Source organism: Mirounga leonina, unplaced genomic scaffold (genome assembly GCF_011800145.1).
Source record: "Mirounga leonina isolate KUSES-001 unplaced genomic scaffold, KU_Mleo_1.0 Mir_173, whole genome shotgun sequence".
NCBI lineage: Eukaryota > Metazoa > Chordata > Mammalia > Carnivora > Phocidae > Mirounga > Mirounga leonina.
In genome coordinates this window covers 62653792-62676847 of record NW_023270447.1, presented here as the reverse complement: position 1 = coordinate 62676847, position 23056 = coordinate 62653792, and the positions used below count along the sequence as shown (strand labels likewise).

The 23056-nt window shown below is 51.4% G+C and overlaps 1 protein-coding gene and 1 long non-coding RNA gene across 9 annotated transcripts in view; one reads left to right on the top strand and one right to left on the bottom strand.

Annotated features, from left to right (window-relative positions):
• Nucleotides 1–2328: 2328 nt before the first annotated feature.
• The window catches only part of SCMH1 (Scm polycomb group protein homolog 1), a 176458-nt gene continuing 155730 nt past the window's right edge, over nucleotides 2329–23056 (bottom strand). For 6 of the 8 annotated variants that reach the window (XM_035018865.1, XM_035018866.1, XM_035018863.1 and 3 more), the window contains 4 exons: nucleotides 22345–22536; nucleotides 11445–11639; nucleotides 4511–4653; nucleotides 3388–3513 (listed from right to left, as the gene is read on the bottom strand). In XM_035018865.1, coding sequence (XP_034874756.1) covers nucleotides 3388–3513; nucleotides 4511–4653; nucleotides 11445–11639; nucleotides 22345–22536 — 656 coding nt within the window. Of the gene's footprint in view, nucleotides 3514–4510; nucleotides 4654–11444; nucleotides 11640–22344; nucleotides 22537–23056 lie in introns of all 8 variants that reach the window. The other 2 variants (XM_035018869.1, XM_035018870.1) reach the window with 1 other exon arrangement.
• LOC118019556 lies at nucleotides 7281–8173 on the top strand. Its single transcript, XR_004681695.1, has 3 exons — nucleotides 7281–7368; nucleotides 7528–7696; nucleotides 8064–8173. It is a non-coding gene; the product is annotated as an uncharacterized LOC118019556 (long non-coding RNA).

The following is a 23056-nucleotide window of genomic DNA, read 5'->3' as shown; positions in this document are numbered from 1 at the left end:
GCAGGGAGGAGGGGGGAGCCACCTTCCAGCTCTTCCTGAGGAGGGATCGTGGCCTCCGTGTGAGGGCAGACACCGTGTCCACGTGGACCACCAGAGCCACGGCCCACAGAGATCTCAGGTTATTTCACAAGGGGGCTGTGGAGGCTCCAGCGTGACAAGGCAGAGGTGACAGGGACTACATGGCCGGCAGCAGGGAGGGCACAGGTGGTGCCTAGGTAGAGCCTGGACTCTTCTGTCACCTCAAGCACACGGGCTTCCTGATGCTCCTCAGTGCTGGAGTCAATGTCCTCTCCTTGTCACAGTATTGGGGGGGGGGGGGGCATGTGAAGCTGGTGCCAGGGGGCCTCTGGCCCTCAGTCCTAGATGCCTTCCCATTTTGTGGGGGGCTGAACTGTTGGGGTTCATGGAGTGGTCTCCCCTGCACCTCGGCTGGTGTGCATGGGCCTGCTGAGGCCCCTTCAGCTTCTCTGGATGACTGTGGGTCACTATTAGAAGGCTTGGCTTTGGGAAATAATTTCAAAAGTTTTTTTTTTCCTCCTGAAAAGACACTCAGTTCTGTCCCCAGGGGTTAGGGCAGTAAGAGTGAAGGGGTAACAAATTCTCTCCCCTCCTACAGAACCTGACATTTGGTTACCTTTCTAGTTCTGTTCCCTTGGAAACCAGATAAAAGTGGAATGTCAACTGTTTTAAGGCAATGTTGCTTAGGGTAAGAATGAACCCGAACTGTAAATTATCTGGACAAGAGACATCTGCGTAAAAGGCACAGCTCTGGGCTTCCTTAGTGCAGAGGGTCAATGGGGCACATCCTTTGCAGGGATCTGGAAGTGATGTCCACAGAGTCATTATGCCTACAAACTAGGGAGTTACTGCTCCCCCGGGGCATGGTGCTGAGAAGCCAAGGTAAACCCCACTGCTCCCTGACACGTCCCATCCCCTTGCACCCGAGCTGTCACCTGGATGGCGGTGGGCTCTGCAGGGACTACCCTGCCGAAGGGGACTGCTTCATGCCGTCCTGCTGGCAGGTGTTTCCGTCTGACAGCCGTCAAGGTGAATGCCCCCAGGCTAGCCTGTGGAAGCTGAATGGTCAGCAGGATCTGGGACAGCGGCCCCCCGGAGGGTGTTACAGGCACCCCTGATTAGCTACGGAGTTCTGGGGCAAGTACCTCAACTCTCTCCAAGCTTTAGTTTTCCCACTTGCAAAAGGCGGGGCTGAGGTTTACATGAGAGAATGCACATAACTCCGCAAAAGTAAGCTGGGAAACCATATGCTCTTGGTGACAAGGGGGTGGGTGACAAGGGGGATGCTGACCGACTCCACAGGCACAGCCCTGCAGTGTGTCTGGCCTGCCTCCACATGGTGTTACCTTCAGTCCCTGCATCTGTCTCTTGGGTAAGGATCACATCCGGAAGTTCGCTGTCAGGGTTCCCTAAGGCCCTCTTTGGGAGTACCATGAACGATCGGCACAGCCTACCACACCCCAGTGTCCAGGAGTCTGTGGAGAACAGAGTCCTGCTCTGGTTTGGCAGCCCTGACCCAGACTGCATCACGGGAACCGTGGTGAGAACCTCACAGGGGCCAAGTGCAAAAGATGTTATCACTTAGTCACCAAGGTGGCACCAGCCAGGGTGAGAGCTGGTAGGGCCCTCAGAAGTCTCATCTGAAACCCTCATAGCCACATGGGCCCAAAGAAGGGAAACGACCCACCCAAAGCCTCACAAACAGACTGACTAGCACCTCCACGTTGGCCTTGGTGTCAGAGGACTTGGCTTCAAACGCCTGCTTTGGTGCTTCCTGGGCGGCGACCTTACATGTCCTCATCTATCAAATGGGTTTGCCGTGAAGATTTAAAGACTGACTCTAATTCCTGTGGAGTAGTTCATGGGGGCCGCAGTGACACGACAGTGTCCGTTACACCTTCTCCTGCAGCCCCAGCAGAACTGAGGCTGTGTGGCCCTGGCCTGGAGTATCTGGCCCCGGGTCGGCGCAAGCTGGGCGAGCCTGCGTCTCTCCTCACCTGACGACGGCGACAAGGAGGAACCCAGCCATGGAGGCTCTCGGAGCTGCTGACCCAACTACTGCTCTTCCTGCTTGGGCTTCGGGCAGCTTCCGCGCTCCCTGCTGTCTCGCTGCACCAGAGCGCAGCCCTCTGAGGGCAGAGAACGGACTCCACACTGCTTCCCAGTGGGCATCTGGCAGCCAGCCTACTTTTTAGGGACTGCTGGAATCAGAAGAACTCTTGGGGATCATCTTGTCTACACGCCTCCTTTAAGGATGAGGAAACTAGGGCCAAGAAAGGGGAGTGCTCTGCCGACTGATTAAAACCACACTGGCATCTATATTGGTTTTTATTTATAAACAAACTGACATAAAAGAAGTCCGGATGGCAGTGGGGGCAGCTGTGCTGCTGACTTGCTTATAAAGGAAGCATCTGGACAGTGAGAGGGTACAACCAGATTCCAGCCTGCAGACCCTTCCCTCCCATCCACCTTATGGCCTTCGTGGCCTAGAATCACGGGGCCTAACCTCCTTTGGCAGTAGTTCTGGCCAGGGCAAGGAGCTGTGGTGGGAGACAGTGTGGGGCAGGGGACTCCCCATTCCCACAGATGAGGCCCGGGCTGCAGAGGGCCCAGTGGAGTAAGAGGGGAACCCTCTCCTCCCCATGCTGAGTGATACGGTCAAGGCTTGAAGGATGTGTCCATCCCACAGAGAAAGTGCCCTCGGGTGATGTCCTTGGAAAGGGGCCACGCCTCTCTGGGACCAGGGCAGGGCAGTCTCTCTCCTGAAACCCAGTGTCTGGAGTGAGAGGAGTATGAACTGGGGGGCTTGCCCTCGTGCCAGAAACAATAAACAATAAGAAAAGGTCTTTTTTTTTTTTTTTTTTTAAAAAGGTAGAGGTTTGCACCATGAGTTTGGAGTCTGGAGCTCTTGTGAGGAGGTGGCAGGAGTTGTGGGGAAGTGGGGTGCCACACCAGGCCCAGCAGGTGGCAGGGGGACTGGGCCCAAGTGTCAATTCAGGGCCCTATCCTCTGAGGCCTCAGGGGTCAGCCCCTTCCTCCATCACCTGAAAGGTGTTCAGTCTAAACGCCCAGTGGGAGGCCAACCAGGCTTGAGAAATAAATACAGAGGGACCTCAGAGCCGAGGCAGGGCTGAGGGGAAGAGCAGCGCCAGCCCTGGGCCCCACACTCTCCCCTCGTCGGTCCTTCATGGAAGGACATATCATGGCAGGAGCGGGGAGCAGTGGTGGCTCCACACGGCCTCCCGAGTCCTGAGGTGGCCCGGAATCCACTGAGGCGCCGGCAGTGGGCTGCTTGGCCCCCCCTTCCGGGGAGAAGAATGCTGAGCCCTTCCGGTGGACCCCTCAGGTGTCTAGGCTGCGTCTCCCGGCTCAGAACTTGCCCTGCTTCAGCCGGTCGATGTGGAAGGAGAGCTTGAGCGCGGGCCCCAGCTTCAGCCCCATGTACTTCATCATCATGTCACTGCGCAGCAGGAGCAGGGCCTTGCCGTCAATCTCCTGGGGGGCGGGGAGCAGGGCCGTCAGAGGCCTGGCTGCTCTGGCCACCAGGTTCTGCGCCACTGAAGCCTACCTGCTCCCTACAGCTTCTGTGGCCGCTGTCCCCCAACATCTACCGAGCCCAGCAGGTGCTCTTTCCAGCGCCCGTCCTGCTTTCCTTTCCCTGCTGCCTGAGGCGGTGGCCCCACCCTCCAACCACTGGGGTCCGGCTACGTTCCATCTTTTCCAATAAGCACACCGCCCCCCCCGCCCCGCAATCATGTGCTCGTCCCCTCTCCCAGACTGGTTTATACTGATCCTCAACTGTTACTCCATAAGTCATCTTCCTTCCTGAGTGGCCAGGGCCCCTCTGTGTGAGCCAGGCTCAGAGCAGCTGTGAGATCTTTAGGCTTGACCCAAAAGCAACCCCAAACCCACCAGCATGAAAGACTGAAATTATCCATGAAAGGCAGCAGATCTGTTCTGAGCGCCCAAAGGGCAGAACAGCACCAAGCAATAGGGGCTGCGGGGAAATGGGTTTGCACCCCAAATCAGGAGTATGGTCACCACAGGCGGGTCAGAAACAGTGCCTGGCCACCCAGTCAAATGGTCACTTGAAGAGATGCTGGAGGTTCACAGAAGAGCAAGGACAAGATGGGGGGCTGATGCGGCTGGAGAGTAGGAGCCATCTGGCTGGGGACTCTAAGTTGGGCTGAGGCCCCCAATTCTCAGGCCAAGGCAGGCAAATGCGACAGCAAGCACATCTAGGAAAAGAGGAGAGTCCTTCCCCTGGGCCCGAGCCCACCAGCCAGGCACCCAGCAGGCATGTGACCGAGTCAGACCTACACTACAGGAGTGGGCTGAACTCGGTGCCCAACGAGGGCTGCTTGAGACCCAAGATTCTGTCTCTGTTTTCAGGGTGTCTCCTGTGCTCAGTTTCAAGGGACCTTTAAGAGTCTACAAGTTTCGGAAGCAAGACTCCCTGTGGACATGGGAGAGATCAGGCAGGGGCACCTACGTGTTTTCGAAAGAGGTCAGCGTGGGGTCCAAGCTGAGGATCAGCTTCCCGGACAAACTGCATCACGTCCTCCACTGTCCATGAGGAGGGGTCCCGGCCACTCAGTCGAGAGGCATCCCGGCTTTCCAGATATCGGTCCGACCCTGCAGGACAGGAGGAAACCTGCTATAACGGGTGGGGACTGGTCTGTCCCGCCCCACCACTCTCCTTGGTATGTCCCCATGGCCCTGCTGGTAAGGCTCACAGCAGTGCCAAAGCAGAGAACTGGAGGTGGCCGAGGGAGGGAAGGGCTCTTCCACAAAGGGATCAGGGTCTGAGATTCTTCTCAAGTCAAATCTTTGTTCTTTAAGAGTAGATCTGATTCTGGAGAGGGTCAGAAGAATTTCACAGTAAGGCTGTGGCTCTGCCTGGACTGGAGTCAGTGGTAACAATGAGTAAGGGGATGACATGGGTTCAGTGGGGGCCTGGTGGGTAAGGCTGCTTTTGCCTTGGCTCTGGGGACCATTTCTAGAGAGACTTTGGGAGATGGGCAAGAATAGAGCCAAATCCTTGGGGTCTAGGAAGAAAAAAAGTGGTGGATAATACCCTGTACCTCTTCCAAGGCCTGGAAAGAAGCTAACCTTGGGACAGCCTCATGCACAGAGGCAGAATGCAGTTTTGCTTGGGCTGCCAGGAATCTCAATGTTAATTTAGTGCTCAGCTTAGAGCTTTTATCTCAATCTTGGCTCAAATACAGTTCCTCCCATTCCCCCTGTGGGATCTGGGCTCTCTGAAATCTGAACTCCTTACCGTGCGTGGTCTAGAAGGTACTCTATCATCTGGCCCTGTCTACCTTTGACCGAATCTCAACCCCCTGCCCCCACCCCTTCCTCACCATGCTCCAGACACACTAGCTTTCTTTCTGCTTCTTGAATAGGCTATGCTTTATTCTTTGACCTTCAATCTCCTCCGTTCTTTTCCCAGGGCTTTGCCTATCTGATTCCTTCTCAATATTTATTTCAAATATCAATTCCTCAGAGACCTTCACTGACCTCCTATAAAAGTACTCCATTCCCCACAGAGCTATTCTCAATCTAATTACTCTCCCTTTTCCCAGCACATATCACTACCTAAAATAATTTCATGTATTTATGTTTATTGTCTGTATTCTCCTATTTTCTGCCCTGCTATTTCCTTGTGATATTGTGGTTTTTAATAAGAAACATACATATGTGGTCTTTGTCCTGTTTCTGGCACAGAACTCCTAAAATTCTTAGAATTTCCCAAATGGTGAGAGAAATAAAGGGGTCTTTTGTTATTTATAACAAGCCCTTTTCAACCACACCTGAGTATGGTCAGGAGGTGACTTCTGGAAAGCCCCTGAGGATGGGGGCTGGTTGCCAACCATCCTGGGAAGGAGAGTCTCCAATGACTTCATCAATCGTGCCTATATAATAAAGGTTCCATAAAAAAACAAAAGGATGGGTTTCAGAGAGCCCCCGGCTGGTGAGCACACGGAAGTGTGGGGGGCGTGGCATCCCTGGACAGGGCGTGGAAGCCCGTGCCCACCCCCCCAGGCCTTGCCCTGGGCAGCTCTTCCATCTGGCTGTTCCTGAGTTACATCCTTTCGTAAAAAGCTGGTAACCTAGTAAGTGACCATTTTCCTGAGTGAACCCGAGGAGGGGATCGTGGGAACCCTTGACTGCCAGCCAGTCAGGAGCACAGGTGACAACCCAAACCTTCGACTGTCTCATCTGAAGTGGTGTGTGGGTGGGGGGGGTGGGCAGGCTGGTGGGATGTGACGCTCTCTCCAGAGGGGGTCAGGATGGAGTTAAGTTGTCGGCCCCCCAGGGGGTGTGGCACAATGGCTTGGGGTGTGGAGAAGCCGCACATCTGATGTCCGGGTGAGGTCCTGTTGAGTAGAGTACTGGGCGTAGGGGAGACACCCCAGGAGGGGGGCAGGGTTTTCCTTTTACAGTCCCCAACACGCAAAAGATGCCTGTCTGCTACAGACGTTCCAACAGGTTTGTTCACTGAATGAAGGATCACACACTAGTTACTTGTGTATTCTTCTGTCTCGAGGCAGGGGACCTTGCCTTGCTCCTGTCTGTATGCTCACCACTCAGGAGATGCCAGGTGCACAGCCGAGGGGTGAGCTGAAACACACCTACGAAAGCAGAAGGGGGTACTCTTCAGCTATCTGTGGCAAAGGCTAAAAACCTCCTCCATTTCCCTTCACCCTGGGTCCCAGGTCTGAAAGTCGAAGCACGCTTGGCTTGGCCCGGCCCTGCTCCTGGGGAAGAGACTCCAGCGTGTTACATCTCGGACTTAGAGCTGGGCACTGACCAGATAAGGGGAGAAGTTGCTGGAGCAAGCAGGGTGCTTACAGCCACAGAAATTCCAATGGCTTTTTAGAGGCGCTGGCAGACAGGAAGTTGGAGAGGGCTCTGTGAGCCAGCCACTTTTCTGGGCCCTAACAGTCCAGCGTGACGCTGACAGAGAACAGCTGCTGGGACTACGGAGAGCAGAGAGAAGCTACACTCATGGGTGTGTCCTCGGCCCATCTCAGCCACTTCCTCGACCCAGGGGAGCTAGGAATCAAACACACGCACGATGATATTTTATATGTCTATATCTACATATCTATTATATATCTATATCTATCTATCATCTATCTATCTATCTATCTATCTATCTATCTATCTATCTATCTATCTATCTATCTATCATCTATCTATCTATATATTTATGAGTTTGTCAGCTTTCTTCTGTTAGAACACACACCCCAGGAGGGCAGGCGGCAGGTCGGGAGAGACACCTCTGAAATGGTGACACTTGAGCAAAGACCCTGAGGCAGAAGAGTGACTGGCACGTGTAAGGTGAGGCCAGGAGGCCGGCATGCCAGAGAGGAGTGAACGAGGAGGGAGGGGCAGGGGATAGCTTCTGAGAGGGGGGTGTGTGGCGGGGCGGGGGGCCTGGTGGGGCAGCGGACAGAGGACCTCATATACCACTGAAAAACCACTGACTTTTCTGTGCAGTAGGTCCGTTTTGAGCAGAGGAGTGACTTGAACCAGCTTCCAGCAGAAAGAATCACTCTCAGAGTCTGTGTTGATAACAGACTTAGACTCTGGACGAGGGCAGAAGGGAGACCAGTCTGCTGCTATCATGGTCCAAGCAAGAGATGGCTGTGGCACGCACCAGGTGGCAGTGAGTGTGGGGAAGGGGGCTCTGGCATGTGAACATTATAAAGGAACCCCTGCCCCCGTCAGCTTGTTTGCCCCTTAAAATAGCCCTTCTATTTTTAGCCCTTCGGCTTTTAGACCTGGGACCCAGGGTGAAGGGAAATGGAGATTTTTAGCCTTTGCCACAGATAGCTGAAGAGTACCCCCTTCTGCTTTCGTAGGCATACAGACAGGAGCAACCAGCCATCTAAGGAAGTAGCATCATCTTCGGTTGAGAGATGAGGGAACTGAGGCCCAGAGAAGTGAGGTGACTTTCCCAGGATCACACAGCTAGGAAGAAGACAAGTTAGTGCCCTGAGTCTGACTTTTCCTATCTCTGTTTCTGCACACAGTCTATACCAAGACTCTCCCCGACCGTCCGATGAGGGCAGCTGGTGGTTACTCCTCAAGGAAGGCGAGGGTCTCAGTCCGAGAATGACTAAGGCAGGTGAGGCGCATCTAAGGCAGGAGGCCAGACTAACAAACTAATGCCCACTCATCCTCCATTAATGAAATAAGAGAGGACAGACTCAACAGCTGAATACTTTGAGCGAAACAATTCTAGTGCCAAACAGACAGAATCCTTCGTAGCCTTATGAGGTTCTTCAGGGTCAAAAGAGATTTAGACCAGGACCTGGCCAACAGACCCACGCATTCCAGAGGGAGAACGGAGGTGCCCCGGAGACAAGAGCGGCCCTGAGGCCAGCGCCGCACGAGGCAGCAGTCAAGAAGCACTCCTAACAGAGAGGGCCCTGGGAGACAGGACAGGGACAGTAACGCCCTCATACCTGGGGAATGACTCAGCTTCCCAAATGATCCCCTATCCTTGCTTCCATCTGAGCCTTGTCACACTCCTGTGAAAACCTCAGGCCAATATCACCACGCCCCCTGTGCACAAGGGGAGTGTGGGGGCCTGAGAGGTGAGAGGAGACTTGAGGCAGGGAATCAACTCGCAGCTCTGTCCGGACGGCAGAGCTCCCGACCGCCCCATGCTGCCTTGCTGGGGTGAGGGCCGGGGAGGGGTATCCTGGCCTCTTCCCACCCCCTCCTCCTGCTCAGTCTCCCTGAAAACCGTCTCTCCCAAGGTCTCTCTCCACTGCAGGCCTTGTCAATGGACTCTTCTTCCCCTTCCACAGCCTGGGGCTGGGGGAGGCCACGGCGGGCTGCGGAGGTGGCATTCTCCTGTCTCTCCATGGCTGCTTTTAGGCCATTCTCCTACGAGAGCTCCTGTTCTTCAGAGGCCAAATATGTCCCCAGCCATCTGCTTCTGCTGATCACCGCTGCCTACAGACCTCTGGGCTTCTACCCCTTGTTAAATGAAGACCGTTTGGTACGTCGGTCACTGCTTTGTGCTCCAGCCACGTCCTGTCATTATCCTCAGAGCCACACACCAGTCAGCCACCAGCCTCCAGCGACCTTCCCCTCCACTCTACTTCAAATACCTCCTGCCAAGGCCACTGTCTGCTTCTTGCCATCACTTGGAACAAATCCACTTCAGAAATGTAAACATCCCTTTCTCTAACCCCAACCTCCCATCTCAGCAACTGCCCTGGACGTGAGTCCACTAAACCCATCACCGCACAGAGAGATTTAGCACATCAGACTTACAATCTCCCCCATCCTTCAGCCTTGCTTCTTCCCCGCCCTGCCCAAATCCAGTGCTGATGATCTAAACGGCTGTCCCCCCAGCTCCATCGCTCCTTCGCATGCTCCCCCAGCCCTGGCCCTCTTGCCCTTTTAGCTCAACAGAAAACTTTAATTCTCAGACAGTCTTTTCTCACCCCACATCTAGGTTTCTGAGAACCACAGAAGAAAACCACATCTCTTGCAGACTGGCAAACTAGTCTCCAAGCACAGCTGGGCCTTCTCCTCGCGCCATTTCCCCACCTTCTCTTGACCAGTCCACTCTGGGAGCACCCCTACGCCCTTCCCCTACTCGGCCCTCTCTCCTTTCACTCATGGCCACCGTCAATCTTCCCTGAAGTCTCAGAGAACAAGCCTTAAGACGGATCCATCTTTCTGTGCCCCGGATCGTAACCCTTCCCACCACAGCCGCACCTTACTCTCACCTCTCCCCGACAGTCTTCATCTCTTCTTCTCGGAAGGCTCAACTTGTCTGCCGATAAACACGCCCAGTGTGCTCCTACTCTTGAAGACCTTCTTTTGAAGGTCACTAGTTTTCTTTTTCTCAAACCCTCCCTGATACCCCACCACGCAGTCTGTCCTCATCACCCTCCACCTCCACCGAAGCTGCTCTGGCTGAGGTGATCAGTTACCCACTATTCACCACATCCCACAGAGAGTCGTCAGTCCTCATTTTACCAAACCTCTGTTGTGCTGCACTCTCCTTAAAATACTCTCTGTAATCCTGGCCACCACAATATCAGATTCTGTTTTTCCTCACATTTGACTCCTGCTTTGTCTCCTTCTGGGATCCTCTTCCTGTTCCCACCTCCTGAACTTTGTTGGTCCCCAGGACTCCATCTTTGGTCAATTGTTCTTTTCCTTCTACACATACACTCCTGGTCATTCAGCCTATAGCTTCAACTACCATCTATATGCTGATGACTCCCAAATGTTTATCTTCAGCTCAGTCCTCTTCCCTGACAATCAGCCCTGCAGAGCCAGTGCCTGCTGCGTATCACCTAGATGGCCCAGGGTCTCCTTGCCCTTCTTTCTCTTCTATGGTTGGTCCCCTCTCTCAGCGAATGGTATTACCATCTCCCCTACCACTCCACCTAGAGACTGAGGAGACATTCCTGCTCCCTTCTGTCTCACAATCCTCAAATCTGATTAAATTTGCCTCATGAATAGTTTTTTAACTGATTCACTCTTCTACAAACCTCTACCACTAACCCAATCCAGGCCTTTATCTGTTCTGGTTTAGCCCACTCTACAACCTCCTAACTGGTCTCTCTGGTCTGTCCTTCCTCAGATGCATCCTCAACACAGTAGTCAATGATCTACTCAAAACACACACTTGTTTAGGTCTCACCTCTAATTAAAAGCCTTCAGCAGCTTCACAATGCCTGCAGGATCCACTCCAAACTCTACCATGGCATTTGGGTCATCTGTGAAGTAGCCCCTGACCTTTCCAGGCTATTCTGTTTGAAGTCCCAGTACGACATTTTATGTTCAGCAACAGCAAAGTACATGCAGTTCCATGCACACCATCTGTACCAGTTCTTATCTTTGCCCTTTTTCCAGCCGTGCTCTCTTCCTGGAGAGCTCTCCCTCCACTATGATCCCCGATATTGCCACTCATATGGTCAAGCTTTTGAATTGCAGACAGGGTGTCGCTTCCTCAAGGAAGCTTCCCCTGGACCCCAAGCTTGGGTTGGGTGTTCCTTCTTGCCGTTTTCATGCCACCCAAACCATCCAAGATGACGGTTTACAATTATGTGTTGAAGTGTTTCTCTCTCCCATAGGACTGTGAGCTCCCTGAGGGCAAGGAGTGACTGATTTTTGCCTCCGCGTGCCAAACGCAGGTGGTGTTCAAATAAATGGCTAATAAAGACTGGTGTGTCCTTCCCTGTCCCTTTGGCTCTGGGCCTTTGGCTCTCAGTTTCCACTATTCTCGAGCCGACCCCAGAGCTTCATTTGCCTCTTGGGTGCCTAGCCAGACACAAATCTAAGTCTAGACCGCAGTCCAACTCCCAGGCAGGGGGCAAGCGGAGCTGACTGAGGAGGGAAGGAGAGAGAGAGGGAGGGTGGGAGAACCTGGGTAAGCTTACCCCTGGAGCACAGCCTGCGCACAGCTGAGGAGGTACCCAGCGGGAGGCCGCAGGACGGAACCAGAGGCCGGTACCCGTGGGTTCGAAGGTTTTGGGAGCTGCTGACGAGGTTGGTGGGATTCAAGGTCGAATCCATTGAGTCTGAGGGTGGCTCCAAAGACCGGGTCAGACGGTCCCCCAGGGCAAGGCCTTCACCTGGAAAGGAGTGAAACTGCAGCTAGCGCAGGAGCTAGGCTGGAAGGACCGCCAGGGCGCTGGCCGCCCAGGTACCTGTTCGGATGGGGCACGAGGCAGCAAAGCAGAGAGCCCTGGCTGTGTCTCAGGAGGCCTGTGTACCAGTCATGGTCCTCGCTTTTACTAGGTGGCCTTGGTCAAGCCCCGTGCCCCTCCCTGGGCCTGGATCTCCCCAGAGACTCTTCCTTTTAGACTAGATAGTCTTTGAGGTTTCCTCTGGTCTGGATGTCTTTTGCTTTTTCTGGCTAAGGAGCACCTTAAAACAAAGAGCTATTTTAGGAAGAGGCTGCTTCCCTGTACACGAGGTGCCAGCCCAGGGGACGGGGGTGCTGGAGAAGAGATACACTTGCTTAGATGAGGGTCCTTTAGAGGGTGACCCCCTCAGCCAGCAGGACATTTCAGAAATTCTCTTCAGTGTCTGGCTAAAGGCCTGTCTCTGAAGGGTCTGCTCCTATGTTCCCTCCCTCCTTTCGTATTTGCCTCATTCAACAGAAATGCCCCAAGGAAGCCGGGCTTGTACAGTGGTGAGAGCGGGGCCGTGGACACCAGACTCGGAGTTAGAACTCAGCTCTGGCGCTCAGTAGGCAAGGTGCTTCTCCAGGAACCACACTGTCCTCAGTTAGAACCCGGGACACCCCTGTCTTCTGAGGCCCCACACCAGGCAGCCCCTGATAGAACACTCCAGAACCTGAGGCAGGCTCCCTCTCATGACTGGGCTCTGCCCGCACCGGGTCAGTTCCCCAGCCCTGGTCACAGCATCTCTGCCGGTGGAGGGCACCTTGGCTCCTGGGCCACACCACCGTCCTTCGTGGTTGTTCTTAGAGGTCAGCTGTTTAGGTAATGATGGGACTCACTTAGGGTCTGTGATCAACACTACAGTCAAGCACACTCTCTGGCACACAGTAAGACCTCCGTGGCCAGATGGTTTAGGATTTTAGGATTCCTTTCTTTTCTTTTTTTAAAGATTTTATTTATTTATTTGACAGAGAGAGACACAGTGAGAGAAGGAACACAAGCAGGGGGAGTGGGAGAGGGAGAAGCAGGCCTCCTGCTGAGCAGGGAGCCCGATGCAGGGACCCTGGGACCACTACCTGAGCCCAAGGCAGACGCTTATGACTGAGCCACCCAGGTGCCCCCTAAGACTCCTTTCTAATACTCACCTGAACTTGCTTGGTAACCAAGGGTGTAAAGGCAAGTCTAGTAGGAGACAGCTATTGGCCCTTCTCTTAGGGAGTGGGACTGATGAAACCCTTCCCCAGAAATGGTTCTGAAGGGAGCAGCTCCGGGCACCTGAGCCACAGCCCACCCCTTTTAGCAGATGAGCTTTCAGATTCCAGTGAGCAGCGTCCCACTTTTGAGACCAGAACAGGCTCTCGAGGCAGCAGACAGGAGGCCTGCGTTCTAGGCCTGAGCTCTTGCCTTTCACTAGGTGTTTGATCCCAGGCAAGTTGTCTGTTTTCTCAGCACCAGCTCCCTCATCTGTAAAATGGGGGAAAAAATCACCCTCTGTCTTGCTGAGAACATCACATGTGAAGATGGAATGGGATGGACTTTACCAAGGTGGGGAGTTGTCATTTTATTTCTTCTTCACTCAGAGTTAGAGGGCAAACCCAAGTCCTCTGCAGTAACTCAAGAAAAAGCTGATTTCTGCATGCACTGGCAGGGCGACCTCACCTTTCTGGACCTCATTTTACCTGGCAAACACTAGGGATAGTACCGCTTGCCTCACCTGAGCTCACAGACGTGAAGAATAACTGTGACAGCACCAGGGGCTCCCTGGCTGCTGATGCAAGTCAGCGTGTCGTCCCCTCAGCGATGCTAGGAAAGGCAGCTGAGACAGGGAGTCTGAATTGAGGGGCCTGGCAATCTGGAGGGGAGGCACCTGGACTGGCAATGGCATCCCATCTCTCCTAAAGAGATGCAGCATCATGCCCAGTGCTGCAGCAGGTCCTAGCGCCCTTACGGCCGATCAGACAAGGCCCGGGCTGCTTCGGTAAGACGAGGGCAGTGTAGGAGACTGGGGTGCTTTCCTGCTGGGCTCCATGGCGCCCCTGTGGCCTCCACAGGGAGGCCAAGTGAGTAGGGCTCGGGGCTCATCCCAGCTTTAGCAGAACAGCTCTGGTTTTCACTTCTATACCCCAGAGTTTTCATATAATCTTACCTTTGCAACAAGGAGGCCTGCTGCTAAAACTAAAGAAACTTTGCAACCACTGGCCCAGGGGTCAGAAGTTAGGGCTGAAAGATTGGAGTTCTATTTCTGATAGACCACTGGTCAGTGATCACTGCCTTTTTTCTGGGATTCAGTTTGGCAGTCTGTAAAAAGATGTTTAACCTCACATTTAAACATCCATTTAAATGAAATTTGCTGTGGATGTGCTAGAGACACGAGAACAGTCAGCATGAGAGGGAGCTCACTCCTTCACTGAACACACATTTGTGTACTAGCTGCTATGCTAGGGTGGGGGAACGCAGAGGTAAACAGACAGGCAAGGACCTTTCCTTACGCACTGATTTTCAGGGAGAAGCAGATTTTCTCTGAGTATCACCTTGCAAGGCTACCTTAAAAACTAGGGTTCCCAGGGGAGGATGGCAAGACTGGTGGGGATAAGGCTAGAAATCCTGCAACGGAGAAAGCGCCTGGGAATGTACAGTATGGAGAAAAGTCAGGGGAGACAAATACCCTAAGGGCAGTCATGGGAAAGGAAGAGAACTGGATCGTAGATTGGGTCTTTTGAAAGGCAGAGAGTAAAAGAGAGGGCAGAAGCAATAAGAAGACAGATTTTTGGCTCAAAAGGGAGGGCATTTTAACAATCACAAGTGTCCAACAAAATCGACTGCCAAAGGTGATAGTGAGCAACCTGTCACTGGGAGTACTTAAGCAGAAGTCAGATGACCATCCTTGTCTGCTGGGCTAGACACTAGATTATCTCTAGAGTACTTTCCACTTCTGAGATTCAAGGACTCTGCGCTCACAACCATGCTTTCCCCTTCCTGGGGTGAAACGAATGAAGGAAACTAGTCTATGTAACTAAGAAAATTCTTCCGCCAACACAGAACCTAGAGACTAGCACAGTTCTTATGTATGCTTAAGTCTGTTTCATTAAAAAAAATCCTTCTCTGAACTACATGTCCCACATCCTCTACTACACTTTCATTCAACAAATATTGTCAAATACTTGCTATAGGACAGGGTGATGGATACTGAGAATGAGGAAAAAACCAGATATTGTCCCTCCTCTCATGGAATAACTAATCTAGTGGGAAGGATGACAAGTACAAGCTTATAAAAAAATGAGAAGCTACTGCAAAAATTACTAAGCAAAGGAATAGGTATTAAGACAAAAAATAACAAGGGGAGTGGATAAGGAGACCTTGAGAAGTGTCTCTGACAACTTGATGTTTAAAAGCTGTGGTCTGAAGAAGAGTCCAAGTGGAGGTGTGCTATTTAGGGTTCATTGGTGGCCCTAATGAATCCCAAGCATTATCTAAACATTCGGTCTCTAAGAAAAATTGCAAAGGATAGGAGCATGACCCAGTATGCCCCCTCACCCACAGAAAATTCTGTGGGAAGAACCAAGGAGCTGACTTGGCTTGGGTAGAACCTAATCATGGAAAGGATCTGCTGTAGGTCCCCTGGTGCAATGGCTAAGTGCTGCTGCCTGGTCGCCTGCAGAAAGATCCTGAGGTAGAAAACAGCTTGGAGTTATTTGGGGAAATGAGGAAAAACAGTGTAGCTAAAATGTACGGAAGGAAGAGATGAGTTTGGAGAGGTAGACAAGGACCAGATCATGCAGAATACTGCAAAAACACCTGGCTTTTCTAAGAAAGCCACTACAGAGTTTTAGGTGGGGGAGCGCCATAATCTCATTTATGTCCGAAGAATACCATTTGGGCTCTTAAGTAGAAAATGGAGCAGAGAAGAACAAGAGAGGTAGTAAGGAGACCAGGTAGGCCAGAAAGGACCTCTCAGGCCAGGAGAGAGAGGATAATGACAAAGGCAGTAGAGATGATTTGACGGACATGGATTCAGGATACATTTTGGATTTCCACTGCCAGCTAAGGTGGAGTAGCAAGGACTAGATACATCTGACTGCTTGAAACAACTAAAAACAAAAGACAAGATACATGAATAACAGTTTTTAGACATTGGGCATCAGGCAGTGCAGGACAGTGATTCCTGAAAAGGGAGAACAAACAAGGTGAGCCCTAGGCTTGCTCTCAGTTCACTGTCTGGAGTCCCCAGGCGACGGGGTATGGAGGGGAAGATCAGACAGAGCCCAGTGAGCTCCCGGAGCTGAGGAGATGGAGCTGAGTCTGGGTAGGTCGAGGGAGCTACAGTTCATGGACCAGAGCACTGGAGAGGTGTTTATAACTATATTTCAAAAGCTCAAGAAGGCCGAGCGAAGACTATGCAAGCTAAGCAGAAATGCTAAAGATATAAAAAGACCCAGGTCAAACTTCTAGAAATGAAAACACAATGTCTGAGATGAATACATTGAGATGGATTAAGAGTAGATCAGAAACTGTAGAAGAAAAGATTAGCTAACTTAAACATAGCAATAGAATTTATCCAAAATAAAACACAGAACAAAAGGCTAAAAATTTTTTTAAAAGCATAGTTAAACTGTGGGAAAACTTCGAGAAGATTCATATATGTCTAACTGGAGTCTCCAAAGGAGAGGTGACAGAAAATATACATGGAGAAAGAATGGTAGAGATTTTTTCGAATTTGATAAAAACTGTAAACCCACATGTCCAAGAAGCTGAGTGGACTCCAAGCACAAGAGGCATGAAGAAAACCTCACCAAAGCATAGCATAATCAAATTGCTAAAAACCAATAATAAACAGAAGACCTTAAAAGCATCCAGAAAAAAAAAAAAAGACCACGCAACCAAACAGAAGAATGACAGCAACTTCTCATCGAGAAAATGCAAACCAGAAAACAATGGAGTGACATCTTTTAAAAAGTGCTGAACGACAAGAAAGTCAATTCTAAACTCAGCAAAAGTATCTTTCAAAAGCAAAGGTTAAAAAAAGACTTTTTCAAAGATACAAAAGCTGAAAGAATTTGTGTCCAGTAGACCATATAAAGGAGAAATGCTAAGGGTAAAGTCCTTCAGGCAGGAAGGGGATCTGAAACTCTGGCTCTACACTGAAAAAATGAAGAGTACCAGAAATGATAACTATGAAGGGTGAATAAAAAAGAATCTTTTCTTTCTTATTAAAAGAATATTTTTTTATGTTAAAAAAGTCTTCAAAAGATAATTAATTACCTATTGGGGCACCTGGGTGACTTAGTCAGTTAGGTGACTGACTCTTGATTTCGGTTTGGGTTGTGGTCTTTGGGTTGTGAGACAGAGCCCCGCACTGGGATTTTCTCTCTCCCTCTCCTCCTGCCCTGCCTCCCCACCTCTCTCCCTCTCTCTCCACACAAAAAAAAGATAATCACCTATTTAAAAATATACGGAGCAGTAAAATATACAGTGACAATAGCACAAAGGCCAGGAGGTGGGAAGTGCAAGCACGCTGGCGTAAGGTTCTTACACGGTATGTAAAGGGATATGATTATGGTTTTAAGGTAGATAGTGATATGTAAAAAATGTATAATATAAACTAAAGCAATGACTAAAATAAAGAGTTACAGCTAATAAGCCAACAAGGAAATAGAACAAAATAATAAAAAAGCTGGATTAATCCACAGGAAGGCAGGAAAAAAACACAGGAAAGATGGCACAAATCGCCCCACCAATAGCGTCGGTCTTTGTTCTCTGAGTTGTTGAAAGTGTAGATCTGGGTGGGCTACATGATTTCTTCATTTACATAATTATATTGCTATATTTATATAATTTTGGTTATGAAAGATAAGACTGGGGAAAGCTGAGACCAAAGGAAATGAAATTATTTTACATGATAAAGTAATTTGGAGTTGCCTGCTGGTAGCTGGAAAAGAAGGAGGTATGGGATAGAAGGAATAGAGAACAGAGAGGAATATCCCCCAAACTCAGCGTGGGTCCCAGAAATGGCAGCAGGCTGAGGCCTAAGGTTAAAGAGGCCAGTTAAGATATATCCTGTAACAGCTGATAAACATTAACACAAAGTTGTTTTTTTTAAGAGAGAGGGAGAAAGCGCATGCGAGCACAAATGGCGGGGGAGGAGGGGAGAGGGAGAGTCTCCAGCAGACTCCCTGCTGAGAGTGGAGCCTGATGCAGGGCTGGATCCCACGCACGACCTGGAGATCATGACCTGAGCCGAAATCAAGAGACGCTTAATCGACTGAGCCACCCAGGCACCCCACTGATAAACATTAAGATAAAACAAAAATGTTAAAATGCTTTCTGTTCTTTGTGGCAATTCTGCCTCCCCCTCCCCCCCCAAAAAAAACTTCATTATAAGTTTATTACATTCAACGGCTTTGCATTCGTTTTTTCCTTAGGGAAATGAGGGCTGAGGAACTGGATCAAATGTTTGGGGCAAAGCAGCTTAGGGAGAGACTGTCAGCTAGGAGAGTGGTCAGGGAAAGAGGGGATAAGAACTGAGTCAGAGCAGGAAACCTAGTCTGAATTATGTGGGGTGGAGATTCATTTTATGTTATTTAGATTTGGATACTGAAGGAAAGGATTATCCCCAAATCTAAGAGGACTCACAGAGTCCTACACAAACCTCCAGCTAGTCTCCCTGCCTACTGTGTCACTCCACACCAATCCGATCTCCCACACAGGATCCTGAGCCACCTCTCTGAAGCACAGGCCTGACTATGTTCCTTCCCTGGGTCCTCGCTGCTCAGTGACATAAAGCCACTAACGTGGTCAGTTAGCTTTTCCGACTGGGCCACTGTCTCCACAAGCCTCCCTGCCACCGCGGATCTCAGCTGTGCCAGACATCTGGTTCCTCTGATCCTCTGTCCCTCACGGTCTCAAATGCTAGTCAGTCAACTGGAGCATTCTTCATCACTCCCTTCCTCCATCATCTTGGGTCTGTGGCATCTTCACCGGGTTATCCTGCTGCTTCAGGTGGAAACTTAGATATATTTTCTGGAAAGTCTTCCCTGACATCTGGTTTGAACTTTTGAACTCTGAACTTGTCCTATGAAAGTACATATCACCACAAATGAACTGTTTGCTTATTTGTTCCTCTTCTTTACCAGGCTGTGAACTCTGGGTGTAAGGACCTGGACTCCTGTTTACTGTGGAACCCTCCGTGCCTAAACCAGAACTTGGTGTCGTGCAGCCAATAAAATCTGGGTTGACTGACTGACTGGAGAACGGACTCAGTTCTATTAATTATGAACATTTGTGTCATCTTAGAACTCTGACAGTTCTATAAGGAAACCCTGCATGGGGATGAAGGGACATCCTAACAGATTTCACCATTATTTGGCTTTAATCCTGTGAATTTTAGGATTTTGGCAGGAGAACCTCTTTATAAGCTCAGAAGACCAGGATGGTAACTAGCAAGACAGGCACAAGGAACTTACTGCCATGGGACAAATGAACCTCTTCCTCCAGCAGAGAGGAATCTGGGCAATCCCCAAGCAGCAGACCCAGAGGTGAATGCTGGGTGGTTTCAGTTACAGCTGAGAGGAAGAGTCCCTGGGACAGCTAAATGAGCCGTCTCCTGTCTCACGCTGTCACTTCTGAGGGCCCGAAGGAGCTCGCTCTCACCGAACCCTCACAGGCCTCTCACCTGACACAGGCGCGTGGGGAGTTCTGAAGAAGCGACCCTGATCTGACACCGTCTCCCCCCAGGAACCCTGCTTGCCCTCTGCTTTCACCTTGCTCATCGCCACTCCGGCTCACCCCACACGCACGTGTCCTTGCAGCCCCCGCTCCGCGGGCACGCTTTCCCAGCGGGGATGGAGCCGGTTCACCTCTGGCTCACCAGAGGCCAGTACAGTGGCTGGTGCAGAGTGTCGGACAGCCAGCCTGCACTTTCCAAAATGCCCAGGGCATGGCATGGAAGGTAGAAAACGAAGTCTGAGAAGCCGATGCAGAAAAAGCGAAGTAAAGAGAGAGAACAACCACATGTAGTGGATGGTCCTTCACTGGATCTTGGACTAGGGGAAAAAAACAGCTAAAATGACATTATTGGGACAACTGGGGAAACTTGGTATGGACTATATATATCAGCTGGGAGATTTTATTAATGTTAAATTTCTTGAGTGCAAGAATAGTATTGTGTACCTGGAGACACATAGGGAAGGAGACACATAGGGAAGTTTATTAAGGATCAAGTCTCTCATCTGCAGTTAACTCTCAAATGGTTCAGTAAATAAAAATACACAGACTTAGAAAACAGTTATAGTAAATATTGCAAAAGGTGAAGTGGTAAATCTAGATGAAGAGTGCATGCTTGCTCACTGTACTATCTGTACAACTTTTCTGTAGGTTTTAAGTTTTTCAAAATAAAACACTGGAGGAAAAAAGTCAAGTCTCATCTCAGATGAGGAAGTCTAATGGGATCTGCATTTGATGACTTATCTGCTATACCAGAAGTGCATGGTCCGTCAGGCCAAGACCCTAAGGGCTAGGGTAGTGTGGAGACAAGCTGCAGGGCAGGGGATGGGAAGGCTCCATAAGTACCTAGATAAGAGAAGTGGTAGCTTCGGATGTTGAACTAGCAGAAGTGTGTAGCCGGGCAGAAGGGTGGGAGTGAGAAACCCCAGATCCAAGGGGCAAAGCAAAAGATAGCCCTGTGCAGATCAGACTCTTTGGCAGAGGCAGGGGTAAGTAATCAGGAAAGCACAGGAAATGACAGATGATCAGAGGTGGAGCAAAGAGTCAGGAAGGCAGGCAGGCAGGTAAGCAGGAGGGAAAGATAAGCGAAGGAGCACAGAGGAGTGAGAAATGTAGGCAAAGCTCTGGCTTGTCTGGGCACAATTAGAATGCTCACTTCAGGGAAGCAAACAGAAACTGGGGTGAGAGCAGCCAAGTTGCTAAGCACCCAGGATGGGACACAGAAGTTAGAGAGTGAGCACAGGAAGGCCCAGAGGGTTGGCTGAATCCGTCTGAAAATGAGGGCAGGAAGAGGGGCAGCCAATGGTGGAATGTGATAACCTGGTCTTTGTCTCTTATTGGTGAGGCAAGAGGGCAGAGTGGCTAAAGCTTGCTTCCTCCTATCTGGCAGCTGAATCAGAGAAATGCAAACTGGAACAGAATTCCCAGGAAACCTCAGGCCTCAATTCCAAACTCCCTCCGTGACCGCAGGCCCAGTGCGCACATCCCTGCCAGTCTCGGCCCGCTGCTACTAGTTTGATTCTCTTCGTTCTTAATGCTGCCAGTCCACTGAAGAATTCTGGGTTCCTGGTTCTTGGAGAAATCTCTCTCTAGACTAGCAGCTAGCCTAAGTGTACACGACCCCCTCTCATGTATCCATTCCTGCAGAAGCTCAGGGAAGCCTCACTTTCATTACTGAGTGCAGTTCAGAGTTCCTGAAGGCCAACAGCTAGGGATATTTAACCAGCTGCCTTTGTTTGCCCCACCGCCACCGTGCCCAGCCCAGTCCCCCAGTGCAACATGCTAAGAACGCTTTTTTCTCTTCTCAGATTCTGATGATGAAAGCAAGCAAGAGAGCAGGTTAGAGAAGAAGTTCCCTCCCAAGAAATGGAGCAGTGAGGGGGCACAGACATGTCTGCAGGGACCAGGCCAGTCTGGCCCTCCCGAGGAGTATTTGAAATTCAGGTTGTCTTTCTGCCCTGCACGCAAGTCATAGGAGCAATGCTCACTGGGGTGCAGAGGTCTAGATGGAGGCAGGGCTGGGGCGCTGGGTGAGCAGTCACTTCCCTAGGCACCTTCTCGAAAAGTGGCACTTTTATCAGGAGTGAGTTAAGAGAATGATAAAAAGACGCTGGGGGAGGCAGCATGGGAACAAGACTCGGGCAGTTCAGAGGGGGCACCTTTCAGACTTCGGCTCCCTCAGCGACGGACAGCATGGCCCGCTGACCACACCAGCTCTCTGCTCCTCTGCCCAGGACGAGGCCCCTCTCTCTCCACGACCTACTTGCTACGTGTGGGGCCGAGCTCTGCTCCCCTCCCTGTCATGCTGGGTCCCGGGCTCCAGGTGAGCAACACTCAGTTCCCTTCCCTCCACAACCTCTCTCGGAAGTGCTTAGTCACTGATCCCGCCAGGCCATGCGGCCTCCGCGGGTCTGCTCTGCTAACTGAGAGAGCGATTTTCCAGCTCCAACTGACTTGCTAGACGAGCCCGCTGGAGGAGCTAGGGCCACGGGCCAAAGGAAAGAGCGGATGGCCAATCACCGGGGAGCACATTTCCTAATCTGTGGCCTGAGACTAAACCTTCCTGTCACCAAGGGAGAGTTCCCTTAGGCGTTTGCTGCCGGCTTCGCCCGGGGAGGGGTGCTGTGACTTCGGGGTGGCTCCCCAGGCCGTGTGGGGCTCAGAAAGGGAATTGTGAACCACCGTTTTCTAGGGATAAAAATCCAGAGGACAGAAGGTTAACCCTAGAGAGAGGAGACAAAACGCTGGAGAGAGCAGAGTCGGGAAGGGACCAAGGAGTCCCGGGCGCCGCGGCCAAGGCGAGGGACGCAAAGCCAGGTCTCTGGAGCGTGGGTGCCGGGCTGGCAGGTGTGAGGGCCGGCCCCGGGCCCTGGCTGGCGCTGCGACTAGCCCTGTGCCCCCTTCTCAGCCCAGGCCCCATCCCAGCTCCTACCTGGTAGGTACCTGTCGTGGCTGTGGCTGTACTCGGTGGTGGTGAGGGGCGAGTGAGTCTGTGGAAAGGGCTGGTTGCCAAACAGATTGTCACTGCGAAGGTTGTGGCAGAGTTTCTCCAGGAAGCGCAGGACGTAGGTGATGCTGTTGACGGCTGGGAGGTTGAGAGTGTGCTGTTCACGGTCAAACACGGCTGTGGAATGAAGGAAACAGGGCTGAGCACGTCAGCCTGGCAGTGCAGGGCAGCGAGGGGCAGGAGGAGCCCAGCCTCCCGCTTGCCTCCCGCTTACCTGGTTACACAAAGCAATCAGTGCCCGGGTTTTTCCCTCCTCCCTTCCCCTCCCTTCCACTTCCCTCCCTCCCTCCCTCAAGGGTTTGATTTTTGCCTCCAACTCCAAAGGGCTTGCTGAAATGGGAGTGGCCAGGCCAGGTCTGGTGCACCTGGGCTCTGAAGTGATTTTACTCAACTTGTGAAAACAACTGTGAACATAACTCTATCTGCTCCATCAGTTGGCTGGGTTTTCTCCAGGAAATCTGCTCATTTCGGGTTCTCTTTCCATAAGAACTGCCCAAGAACAGAGAAACTGGGCAGACGAGGAGAATACAGCTGTTACTAGCAACAGTTTAGGTGCACGATCTGAGCTGTAGGAGGGCACTAGAGTTTCAGCAACATTTGGAACCATTCCACGCTTGGTTTTATTTTACTCCCTATC